This window comes from Telmatherina bonti (assembly GCF_933228915.1).
Source record: "Telmatherina bonti genome assembly, chromosome: 20".
NCBI lineage: Eukaryota > Metazoa > Chordata > Actinopteri > Atheriniformes > Telmatherinidae > Telmatherina > Telmatherina bonti.
The window spans coordinates 33284696-33297640 of record NC_136618.1 but is presented as its reverse complement, the minus strand read 5'-3'; the positions used below and the strand labels follow the sequence as shown (position 1 = coordinate 33297640).

The window sequence follows — 12945 nt, the reverse complement described above, 5'->3', positions numbered from 1 at the left end:
CATGTGATCAGACAGACAGACAGACAGGTGATCAGACAGACAGACAGGTGATCAGACAGATAGACAGACAGACAGGTGATCAGACAGACAGACAGACAGACAGGTGATCAGACAGATAGACAGGTGATCAGACAGATAGACAGACAGACAGGTGATCAGACAGATAGACAGACAGACATGTGATCAGACAGATAGACAGACAGACAGGTGATCAGACAGATAGACAGACAGACAGACATGTGATCAGACAGACAGACAGGTGATCAGACAGATAGACAGACAGACAGGTGATCAGACAGATAGACAGACAGACAGGTGATCAGACAGATAGACAGACAGACAGGTGATCAGACAGATAGACAGACAGACAGGTGATCAGACAGACAGACAGACAGACAGGTGATCCGACAGACAGACAGGTGATCCAACAGACAGACAGACAGGTGATCAGACAGATAGACAGACAGACAGGTGATCAGACAGACAGACAGACAGACAGGTGATCCGACAGACAGACAGACAGACAGGTGATCCGACAGACAGACAGGTGATCAGACAGATAGCCAAGTGATCAGACAGATAGACAAGTGATCAGACAGATAGCCAGGTGATCAGACAGACAGCCAGGTGATCAGACAGATAGACAAGTGATCAGACAGACAGACAGGTGATCAGACAGACAGCCAGGTGATCAGACAGACAGACAGACAGACAGGTGATCAGACAGACAGACAGACAGACAGGTGATCAGACAGACAGACAGACAGACAGGTGATCAGACAGACAGACAGACAGACAGACAGGTGATCAGACAGATAGACAGGTGATCAGACAGACAGACATGTGATCAGACAGACAGACATGTGATCAGACAGATAGACAGACAGACAGGTGATCAGACAGATAGACAGACAGACAGACAGGTGATCAGACAGACAGACAGGTGATCAGACAGATAGACAGATAGGTGATCAGACAGATAGACAGGTGATCAGACAGACAGACAGGTGATCAGACAGATAGACAGGTGATCAGACAGATAGACAGACAGACAGGTGATCAGACAGATAGACAGACAGACATGTGATCAGACAGATAGACAGACAGACAGGTGATCAGACAGATAGACAGACAGACAGACATGTGATCAGACAGACAGACAGGTGATCAGACAGATAGACAGACAGACAGGTGATCAGACAGATAGACAGACAGACAGGTGATCAGACAGATAGACAGACAGACAGGTGATCAGACAGACAGACAGACAGACAGGTGATCCGACAGACAGACAGGTGATCCAACAGACAGACAGACAGGTGATCAGACAGATAGACAGACAGACAGGTGATCAGACAGACAGACAGACAGACAGGTGATCCGACAGACAGACAGACAGACAGGTGATCCGACAGACAGACAGGTGATCAGACAGATAGCCAAGTGATCAGACAGATAGACAAGTGATCAGACAGATAGCCAGGTGATCAGACAGACAGCCAGGTGATCAGACAGATAGACAAGTGATCAGACAGACAGACAGGTGATCAGACAGACAGCCAGGTGATCAGACAGACAGACAGACAGACAGGTGATCAGACAGACAGACAGACAGACAGGTGATCAGACAGACAGACAGACAGACAGACAGGTGATCAGACAGATAGACAGGTGATCAGACAGACAGACATGTGATCAGACAGACAGACATGTGATCAGACAGATAGACAGACAGACAGGTGATCAGACAGATAGACAGACAGACAGACAGGTGATCAGACAGACAGACAGGTGATCAGACAGATAGACTTACCTTGCTTTATATGAACGGAGATGTCAGACAGGTTTGCCTCCTTCTGTCTGTCTCTTTTCTCAGTCAGAGACTGACGCAGAAGCAGCCAGAAAGTCAACAGACACACCAGCTGCAACAACAACGTTTTAGTCCAAACACTATTGATCAGAATCAGAGTCAGAGTCAGCATCAGCATCAGCGTCAGCGTAAGAGTCACAGTCAGAGTCAGGATCAGAGTCAGCGTCAGCGTCAGGGTCAGAGTCAGGATTAGAGTCAGAGTCAGGATCAGCGTCAGCGTCAGAGTCAGGATCAGAGTCAGGATTAGAGTCAGAGTCAGCGTCAGGGTCAGGGTCAGCGTCAGAGTCAGGATCAGAGTCAGGATCAGAGTCAGGATCAGCGTCAGAGTCAGGATCAGCGTCAGAGTCAGGATCAGCGTCAGAGTCAGGATCAGCGTCAGAGTCAGGATCAGCGTCAGGATCAGCGTCAGCGTCAGAGTCAGGATCAGCGTCAGGATTAGAGTCAGGATCAGCGTCAGGATTAGAGTCAGCGTCAGAGTCAGGATCAGCGTCAGGATTAGAGTCAGCGTCAGAGTCAGGATCAGCGTCAGAGTCAGGATCAGAGTCAGAGTCAGGATCAGCGTCAGGATTAGAGTCAGCGTCAGAGTCAGGATCAGCGTCAGAGTCAGGATCAGAGTCAGAGTCAGGATCAGCGTCAGCGTCAGAGTCAGGATCAGCGTCAGGATTAGAGTCAGCGTCAGAGTCAGGATCAGCGTCAGAGTCAGGATCAGAGTCAGAGTCAGGATCAGCGTCAGCGTCAGAGTCAGGATCAGCGTCAGGATTAGAGTCAGCGTCAGAGTCAGGATCAGCGTCAGAGTCAGGATCAGCGTCAGGATTAGAGTCAGCGTCAGAGTCAGGATCAGCGTCAGAGTCAGGATCAGAGTCAGAGTCAGGATCAGCGTCAGCGTCAGAGTCAGGATCAGAGTCAGGATTAGAGTCAGCGTCAGAGTCAGGATCAGCGTCAGAGTCAGGATCAGAGTCAGGATTAGAGTCAGAGTCAGCGTCAGGGTCAGAGTCAGGATCAGAGTCAGGATCAGAGTCAGGATCAGCGTCAGAGTCAGAGTCAGGATCAGCGTCAGGATTAGAGTCAGCGTCAGAGTCAGGATCAGCGTCAGAGTCAGGATCAGAGTCAGAGTCAGGATTAGAGTCAGCGTCAGAGTCAGGATCAGAGTCAGGATCAGAGTCAGCGTCAGCGTCAGGGTCAGGGTCAGAGTCAGGATTAGAGTCAGAGTCAGGATCAGCGTCAGAGTCAGGATCAGCGTCAGAGTCAGGATCAGCGTCAGAGTCAGAGTCAGGGTCAGCGTCAGGATTAGAGTCAGCGTCAGAGTCAGGATCAGCGTCAGAGTCAGGATCAGAGTCAGAGTCAGGATTAGAGTCAGCGTCAGAGTCAGGATCAGCGTCAGAGTCAGGATCAGCGTCAGAGTCAGGATCAGCGTCAGAGTCAGGATCAGAGTCAGAGTCAGGATTAGAGTCAGCGTCAGAGTCAGGATCAGCGTCAGAGTCAGGATCAGCGTCAGAGTCAGGATCAGAGTCAGAGTCAGGATTAGAGTCAGCGTCAGAGTCAGGATCAGAGTCAGCGTCAGCGTCAGGGTCAGGGTCAGAGTCAGGATTAGAGTCAGAGTCAGGATCAGCGTCAGAGTCAGAGTCAGGATCAGCGTCAGGATCAGCGTCAGAGTCAGGATCAGCGTCAGAGTCAGGATCAGCGTCAGAGTCAGAGTCAGGGTCAGCGTCAGGATTAGAGTCAGCGTCAGAGTCAGGATCAGCGTCAGAGTCAGGATCAGAGTCAGAGTCAGGATTAGAGTCAGCGTCAGAGTCAGGATCAGAGTCAGCGTCAGCGTCAGGGTCAGGGTCAGAGTCAGGATTAGAGTCAGAGTCAGGATCAGCGTCAGAGTCAGAGTCAGGATCAGCGTCAGGATCAGCGTCAGAGTCAGGATCAGCGTCAGAGTCAGGATCAGCGTCAGGGTCAGAGTCAGGATCAGCGTCAGAGTCAGGATCAGCGTCAGGGTCAGAGTCAGGATCAGCGTCAGAGTCAGGATCAGCGTCAGGGTCAGAGTCAGGATCAGCGTCAGGATTAGAGTCAGAGTCAGCGTCAGGGTCAGAGTCAGGATCAGAGTCAGGATTAGAGTCAGAGTCAGCATCAGAGTCAGGATCAGAGTCAGGATCAGCGTCAGGATTAGAGTCAGAGTCAGCGTCAGGGTCAGAGTCAGGATCAGAGTCAGGATCAGAGTCAGGATCAGCGTCAGAGTCAGGATCAGCGTCAGAGTCAGAGTCAGGATCAGCGTCAGGATCAGCGTCAGGGTCAGAGTCAGGATCAGAGTCAGGGTCAGAGTCAGGATCAGAGTCAGGATCAGAGTCAGGATCAGCGTCAGGATTAGAGTCAGAGTCAGCGTCAGGGTCAGAGTCAGGATCAGAGTCAGGATCAGCGTCAGGATTAGAGTCAGAGTCAGGATCAGAGTCAGGATCAGCGTCAGAGTCAGGATCAGCGTCAGAGTCAGGATCAGCGTCAGAGTCAGGATCAGCGTCAGGGTCAGAGTCAGGATCAGCGTCAGAGTCAGGATCAGCGTCAGGATCAGAGTCAGGGTCAGAGTCAGGATCAGCGTCAGGATTAGAGTCAGAGTCAGCGTCAGGGTCAGAGTCAGGATCAGAGTCAGGATTAGAGTCAGAGTCAGCGTCAGAGTCAGGATCAGCGTCAGGATTAGAGTCAGAGTCAGCGTCAGGGTCAGAGTCAGGATCAGAGTCAGGATCAGCGTCAGAGTCAGGATCAGCGTCAGGATCAGCGTCAGGATTAGAGTCAGAGTCAGCGTCAGGGTCAGAGTCAGGATCAGAGTCAGGATCAGCGTCAGAGTCAGGATCAGAGTCAGGATCAGCGTCAGAGTCAGGATCAGAGTCAGGATCAGCGTCAGAGTCAGGATCAGCGTCAGGATTAGAGTCAGAGTCAGAATCAGAGTCAGGATCAGCGTCAGGATCAGAGTCAGCGTCAGGATCAGCGTCAGAGTCAGCGTCAGGATCAGAGTCAGAGTCAGCGTCAGGATCAGAGTCAGCGTCAGGATCAGTGTCAGCGTCAGGATCAGAGTCAGAGTCAGAGTCAGCGTCAGGATCAGAGTCAGGATCAGCGTCAGCATCAGGATCAGTGTCAGCGTCAGGATCAGAGTCAGAGTCAGCGTCAGGATCAGAGTCAGGATCAGCGTCAGGATTAGAGTCAGAGTCAGAATCAGAGTCAGGATCAGCGTCAGGATCAGAGTCAGCGTCAGGATCAGCGTCAGTGTCAGCGTCAGGATCAGAGTCAGAGTCAGCGTCAGGATCAGAGTCAGGATCAGCGTCAGCATCAGGATCAGTGTCAGCGTCAGGATCAGAGTCAGAGTCAGCGTCAGGATCAGAGTCAGGATCAGCGTCAGGATCAGAGTCAGGATCAGCGTCAGGATCAGAGTCAGCGTCAGGATCAGCGTCAGAGTCACAGTCAGAGTCAGCGTCAGGATCAGAGTCAGGATCAGCGTCAGCATCAGGATCAGTGTCAGCGTCAGGATCAGAGTCAGAGTCAGGATCAGCGTCAGGATCAGAGTCAGAGTCAGCGTCAGGATCAGAGTCAGGATCAGCGTCAGGATCAGAGTCAGAGTCAGCGTCAGGATCAGTGTCAGGATCAGCGTCAGGATCAGAGTCAGAGTCAGAGTCAGGATCAGCGTCAGGATCAGAGTCAGCGTCAGCGTCAGAGTAAGAGCCAGAGCCAGGGTCAGGGTCAGTTTTATTGCCACTGTCAGTGAGAAGTTTCCCAAACTAGGACTTATTCCTGTGTAATGGTGCAACATGGCACATAGAAGTTAGTAGAAACAAAATAAATAATAATAGTAGAGATAGTAATCAGTTTTTGTTAATAATAGTCAGTAGTAATAGTAACCTGTTTTAGTTAGTGTTAGTCAGTAGTAATCAGTATGAGTTAACAGTTGTCAGCGGTTATTGGTTTTAGTTAGTAGTTATTACTAGTAATCTGGTTGAGTTAGTTGTAGTCATGATAATCTGCTTTAGATAACAGTAGTCAGTAGTAACAGTTTTAGTAAGTAGTAGTCATACTAATAGGTTTTAGTTAATAGTGAAAATAATTGGATTTAGTTTCTAGTAGTCAGTAGTAGGAGTTTTCAGTAGTAATCGGTATGAATTAACAGTAGTGAGTGGTAATTGGTTTTACTAAGTAATTATCACTAGTAATCTGGTTGAGTTAGTTGTAGTGATGATAATCTGCTTTAGATAACAGAATTAATTGTAGTAAGTATTAGTCATACTAATTGGTGTAAGTTCAAATTTATTTAAGTTCAAATTTATTTAGTTTATAGTAATCAGTAGTAATAGTTTTTGTTAGTAGGAATGAGTTTGAGTTAATAGTAGCCAGTAGTAACCAAAGCCCACACTATACACAAAGCATGGCAGGGAGGTGCATACTGGTGAACAAATCATCCACTGTGACACACAACAGTTAACGAAAGACAAACACAGGCTACACGGGGGAACCAACTCAAGGTGAAAGGTTACTACAACCTGGAAAGTACTTACACAGACAGATCAATAACTGAACAGGTCTTCGTTGAGAACTGCAATGGCCCACTTGTCCTAGCATGCTCGGCTAAAGAGCGATCTCTAGAACCAGTGGTGTATGCAGTCACAGCCCCACAGTATGCCACCCAGCCCACTGACATATTCAAAGAGGATTCATCCGTCTTTACACAGGTAAATTCCAAAGTGACTGCAGCTTTGAAATAGACACCAATACAACACCAGTGGGATGCCCACCCAGGAGGTCCCATCCACGCTGAGAGACCATCTGAAGACAGGTCTACACAACATAGAAACAGACACCATGACATGAAAGGTAGTCCAGCTCACAGATCTGGCTCGACATTGTGAAGGACGTTGCTAACAACGTCATGGCTAACATTGTTGTCTTTGGGAAAGCAAAAGCATGATTACAACCTCAAAGCCATGCTCACCTGGACCAGAGGAAGAGACTTGGAAGTTGAACCCAGATACATGTTGCATCTGCATCACTGAGTTGAGTTTTTTAGGAAACAAACCCATGAGAAACCCAACGGAAACCAGACCTCATCAAGCGGAAAGCAGAACAAGACCTACAGTCACCAAAAAGAGCTGGAAACATTTCTTCACATGGTTGTTCCCAAGCTAGCAGACCAAGTGCACCTCTCAGATACCTGCTACAACAAGGCCATCACCACACCTGCCATGCATGCTGCTTTCACTCCAGAGATACAGCTCTCATCCACCAACCAGGCAACGACATCCCAGTGGCCGACACCTTGTCCAGAAAACCCAGGGATAACGAGGACAGCTCACGAGCTCGAGACCTAAGTCCACACTGCCGTCAACACAGCGCCAATGAATAGAGAAAGGCTCGGTGACATTAAGACATCCACAGCTAATGATGAGCAGCTGTCCACCCACAGACGTGTTATGCAGACAGTCTGACCAGAGACAAGGAACTTATGTCCCCCTCCAAACAGGGAATTCAGGAACCACCGAAACAAGATTACAGAGGCAGATGTCATTCTGCTGGAAGGTGAGACAATCATTGTTCCTCACAGAGAAGACATGGTGCAACTTATTTTGATATAGAGAAGACATACAGAGCCCGACATATTTAGTCCAGGCATTGACAAACACACAGAAGAAACAGTAACAAAGTGTGACATGCCAAATACACGCTCCATCTTGCCTGCTGCAGCAGAACAGCTGCGACCTTGAGTGACCAGTGAAAGCCAAGAGGCAAGAGAGCCAGCATGGACAGAGCCCTCTTCCATCGCTGTATGCCGGAGCATGTTTGGTTACAGCAGGAAAATGGACAAAGACAGACATCTGCAGAAACTACGCAGCTACAAAGTCAAGGCCAGCAAAAGACGGACCTTAAGGTGAGACCGACAAGACCTTCTTGACTTGACATGAGTCGCCCACAGCCTGAGCCTACGCTATGCTCCAGCTCCTGACTGTGCCATAAAACCAAGACAACTCCTGGACCTTTAACTGAGTAGTCATGAACAGAATGATAAATAAAGAAACCAATTAAACAATTAGATAAAACACATTGTTTACCTGGGAACACATCTGCTTTTAATGTTCACTCATCCAGACTTATTAATCTTGGCCAAAGAGAGCATGTTGATGTTTCACATAATATCTGTGAAGGGTTTTAAACGATGTGACTTCTTATTTCCATACTGACCTCGTACTGTTATGTATTTTTCATGACATGTTTAATTACCTGCACTGAGGAGGACCTTGATTTTGAAACGTACTGAATGTGGAGATGAAATAATATCCAAACATCATCCTATTTAAGAAAAAATATAAACAGAGTATATTCAAAAGGTATGGGAATGAGTAGGCTTAATATGCATTTACAGGTAGCACATGGATGTGCTTGGCGGATTATGTTGTAGTATTTAGGCACAGATGATTGTTAATCGTAACAAATATGATGGAGTACTGTTCGTTGTTATGTTTTGGATTGCATGATCATGGATAATGTAGTCTGGAGTGATTATGTGTGAGTGAAGATCTATAATGGGGGTTCGGCTAAGAAGCATGGTCTGATGTATGAAGCTTTAATTCTGGGTTTACATGTAGATTTATGCTTGTAGTTAGAAAAAGGGGAAGGATTTAATAAGTTTTACACTTCTTCCTACTCCTTTTCGAACATATAGATTGTTCCCTATTATATATATATATATATATATATATATATATATATATATACACATACATATATATATATATATATATATATATATATATATATATATATATATATATATATATATATATATATGTGTATTTTGCGTCACATGTGTGACCTCTTAATTTTGTTTGCTTTGTTGTTTTATATTCATGTTTGAGTTATAATCTAATTACTGTTTGAAATAAACAATAAACAAACAAATTTTGAAATGCAAATCACAGGAATAGAAGGTGCGTGGAAATGCTTGAGTTCAGACGCAGGTGTAGCTTGAAACGGCATGTTGGAGAGCACGTAATAAAGACATGGTGGATGCTGGCAGTTCCTTAACAGCCTGTATGTCTGGAATATTCACTGAGTCAGTCACAGCAGTGGTCAGTAGCAGTCAATAGCAGTATGTTTCAGTCAGTATTACAGTGGTGTAAAGACCAGTACTGCAGCCTCATAGCAAGAAGGTCACTGGTTCGAGCCTAGGTTGGGTTCCAACAGTGGTCTTTCTGTGTGGGGTTTACATGTTCTCCCAGTGTATGCATGGGGCCTTTCTGATGTCAGGTTGTTGGGGCACTAAGTCATTCCTAGGTGTTAGTGGTTGTTTTTCTCTCTGTGTTGGTCCTTAATGGACAACTTCTCACCTGCTACTGGCTGAAATAGACTCCAGTGTCCCTAAACTGGACTAAACTGGTATGGAAAACTAAATCTGTTCATGGTCGATCGTCAATATTTGAATATCAACGACAGCACGCTTGTTTAATGAGAAAAGGGGATGATTCAAAGTCAGTTCATAAGGTTGTAGGTCAACTTAGAAAGGGCTATATTTATAGCAGTACAAGCAACATTTATACCCATTACACCATTGCAATTATCCTCTGGGATTAATAAAGTAATTTCATTTAATTTTTTGGATGGTCTTAAGGTGAATTCTGGTGTAGAGGTTGCCTAGACACCTCCACGGTCAAGATACTGGTGGGATCCCATTGTTCCGGATTTACTGTGCAGCAATTTGTGGAAAACTTCAGTTTATTCTGAATTTCAGGGGATGACCACAGTGCACACAAACAATGGGTCTCCTCTTCTGACCAAATTTGTTGGTCTATATTTTCATGGCTGCTCTAGTGGGAAGATGGCGGTTCAATGTTTTAGTGCTTTTTTGTTGGCCACATAACCCCAACCCCAACTGTTGATGCAACCAAGTGGTTCTTTGCTCTGTCCCAGCAAAATGTTTGTGCCTGTTAAGAACCAGTTTTGAGAGCCAGGAACCAGTGCTTAGGCAGTGGAAAACCAGAGAACAGGCACTATGTCAGGATCTGGCCTCCAACCAAAACTTGGGCCAGTCTGGTGGAAAAGCGGTACGATTTAACCACCATGGCAGCTTCATCTAAACCAGGGGTGGGCTCTCAAGTCCTCTAGGACTGCAGTCCTGCAGAGGTTAGGAGTTTCTCTGCTACAACACACCGGACACACATCAAACTCTTTTAATAACCCACTGATTTGAGTCAGGTGTGTTGCAGCAGGGCAACTCCCAGCACCTGCAGGACTGCGGTCCTCGAAGACCAGATTTGCCCAGGCCTGATCTAAACCTTTAACTTGTGCTGTACACCCATGCCAACCAGACTGTTTAAAGGTTTTCTCTGAATGAATGCATCTGTGTTAGCTTTGATCAGCGTATCTCTATTGGCAGGATATGTGAGCTCATCACTGGACAGAGACAGCACTGGTGAAAGTTACCATACGGCTCTTCTTGGCCTCAGTAAAGGACTCCTGTCTGGACTGGTCCTGTTAGACCTCAGTGCTGAATTTGACACTATTGATCACAGCTCTTTGCTACATAGACTTGATTGGGATTGGAATCGGAATCAGGCTGGTCAGTGAAATCTATCAAAGTAATTTTTGATAGATTTTAGTTGTTAATGTAAATGATGAGTCTTCCTCACACACTTCCAGATGAGTAAGTCATGGAGTTCTTCAGGGTTCTGTACTTGGACCAATACTTCTAAAGTCATACATACTTCTCTTAGGTAAGGGCAAGATTCATAGTGCTGTATAGAAACATCAAAACATTATAAAATAAGAAAAAAATTTTAAAATTAAAAGTAGGTAGTATGTAGCTGTCAGTCGCATTCAGTGGTCGTACCTTGGAGGCGAGTTCCCTGCAGGGGTCGTGATTGCGTGGGAACAGTCCAGGGATTTCCTGTAGGGAGGGGAAGCTGTAGATATACTGTAGTACCACCAGCAAGTTGCCGTAGGCAACCAGCCAGGGCGATGACATCAGTGTATAGCGACGGCGCTCTCGCATCATCCACAGGACGCAGGACCAGAGCAGCAGCACGCAGGTTAGCCAGGACACATATGTGATGGACCAGGCCATCATGGAGATCAGAGCACCGATATAGCTCTGTTTGAGGAGGAAGCCCAAGGCCACGGAGGTGGCGCCACCCCGCGCCTCCTCAAAACTCCTAACATCCTCCTCACAATCTTCTTCCCATCCATCTCCTTCAAAAACACATGTTTCCAGTGTGTCTGTGGCCGCAAGGACAAGAGCAGACCCGTCACTAGTCACTGATCAGAGTTGAGTCTTCATCTTGATCAATCGTATGCACAAGTTGCTCCACTGATCCGCTTCCACACACTCACCTGATTGGCTGAAGGAGCAGTGAGGGGTGGAATACATATCCAGCCCCAAGGCGGTGCTCTGTGTGGGCGGAGCAAACGAGTCAGAGGGGCCGTCACTGGAAGAGGACAGTTGTGCCTGAAAGACAGGGAGCAGGGTTTACTGATGTAAACAATGATGTAAACATGTGTGACAGTACTGAATGAGATGATCTTTCTGAAAACATGTTTACAGCATTCTTATCTTCATGAGCTCTCCTCCATAGCACTCTCCGTCGCTCAGCTGGGATGTCACAGCTGACCTCGTCGCTCAAGATGCTGGTGGAGGTGATGATGTCACAGCTCCCCCTGACCATTGACTCTACATTCTCTTCGTTCCTGCCCTGAGACCTGTCAATCAGCTGTGGAAACACGTGACACCTGTCAGGCTCCAGGACGCAAGTAGCACATGTATGTGATGACCTCATCCTCACCTGGTTCCTCCAAAGACAGGCGACGGTGTGGTAGAGCAGCAGCAGCATCAGAGGGCTACTGAAGTGGTACCAGCTGAGCTCAGGGTTCACCTGTAGACTCCAGGGGTTAACACAGTCCACCAGGACCACAGGAACCACACCTAGCACCCTGATCACAGTTCAGTCAATAATCAATACACAGACAATCAGCAAGGGGCAGCACAGTCCACCAGGACTTTCTGCTTATCCTGGCTGAACCAATACCTGAATGAGTTTTACAAAAGCATTAATATATCAGTTACCATGGAGATTCATTCTGTGCAGCTAGACTAGCCTGGAGACGACTAGCAGCCAGGCTAACAATCAGGCTAGCAGCCAGTCTAACAACTGGGCTAACAATCAGGCTAGCAGCCAGTCTAACAACTGGGCTGACAATCAGGCTAGCAGCCAGTCTAACAACTGGGCTGACAATCAGGCTAGCAGCCAGTCTAACAACTGGGCTGACAATCAGGCTAGCAGCCAGTCTAACAACTGGGCTGACAATCAGGCTAGCAGCCAGGCTAACAACTGGGCTGACAATCAGGCTAGCAGCCAGGCTAACAAGCAGGCTAGCAGCCAGGCTAACAACTGGGCTAGCATCCAGGCTAACAATCAGGCTAGCAGCCAGGCTAACAACTGGGCTAGCAGTCAGGCTAACAATCAGGCTAGCAGCCAGGCTAACAACTGGGCTAGCAGCCAGTCCAACTATCGGATTAGCATACAGGCTAACTACCAAGCTGGCAGCCTAATTTATGTAGGTTTAGTTATTGCGAGAGTTATTATCATGCCTAGTCTGGAGTAACTCTTGGTAGAAATTAGTACATAGTACAGTGCTAATCCATATTTTCATCCATGATGATGGTCGTTGTTATTTATTGATTATGTAGCAATAAAATTTGTAACACTAAATCTTACGGGCCTGACAGAATACTTATTTACTTAGTATCTGATTTAATCAGGGACTGATGATTATTATTGATGACCTAAGCTTTGCACTCTTGTGAAACCGGACAAACTAGCAAATGATTACTTAATGATCACTTAATGGTCAGTCATTAATATGGCATTACAGAACTGTCAGTTAGGATTTGTGTGCACAATTACACATTAGTGCATATTGATCTAAAGTTGTGCATATATATATATAACTTAATAAACATTTTGTGTTTGATTTTACACAGATGACATTTTATGTATTTTAAGTATTTGTCTTTGAGAATTAGCATGAAAAGTTAAAAATAAGAAATGTAATTTATAATTGCAGAT

The 12945-nt window shown here is 46.5% G+C and overlaps 1 protein-coding gene across 1 annotated transcript in view; it reads right to left on the bottom strand.

The window, feature by feature from the left end:
• The window catches only part of LOC306770991 (piezo-type mechanosensitive ion channel component 2-like), a 76309-nt gene that overhangs the window by 50261 nt on the left and 13103 nt on the right, over positions 1-12945 (bottom strand). The window contains 5 exon segments of the mRNA XM_079260011.1: positions 1814-1922; positions 10713-11098; positions 11213-11327; positions 11422-11589; positions 11662-11809. Coding sequence (XP_079116137.1) covers positions 1814-1922; positions 10713-11098; positions 11213-11327; positions 11422-11589; positions 11662-11809 — 926 coding nt within the window.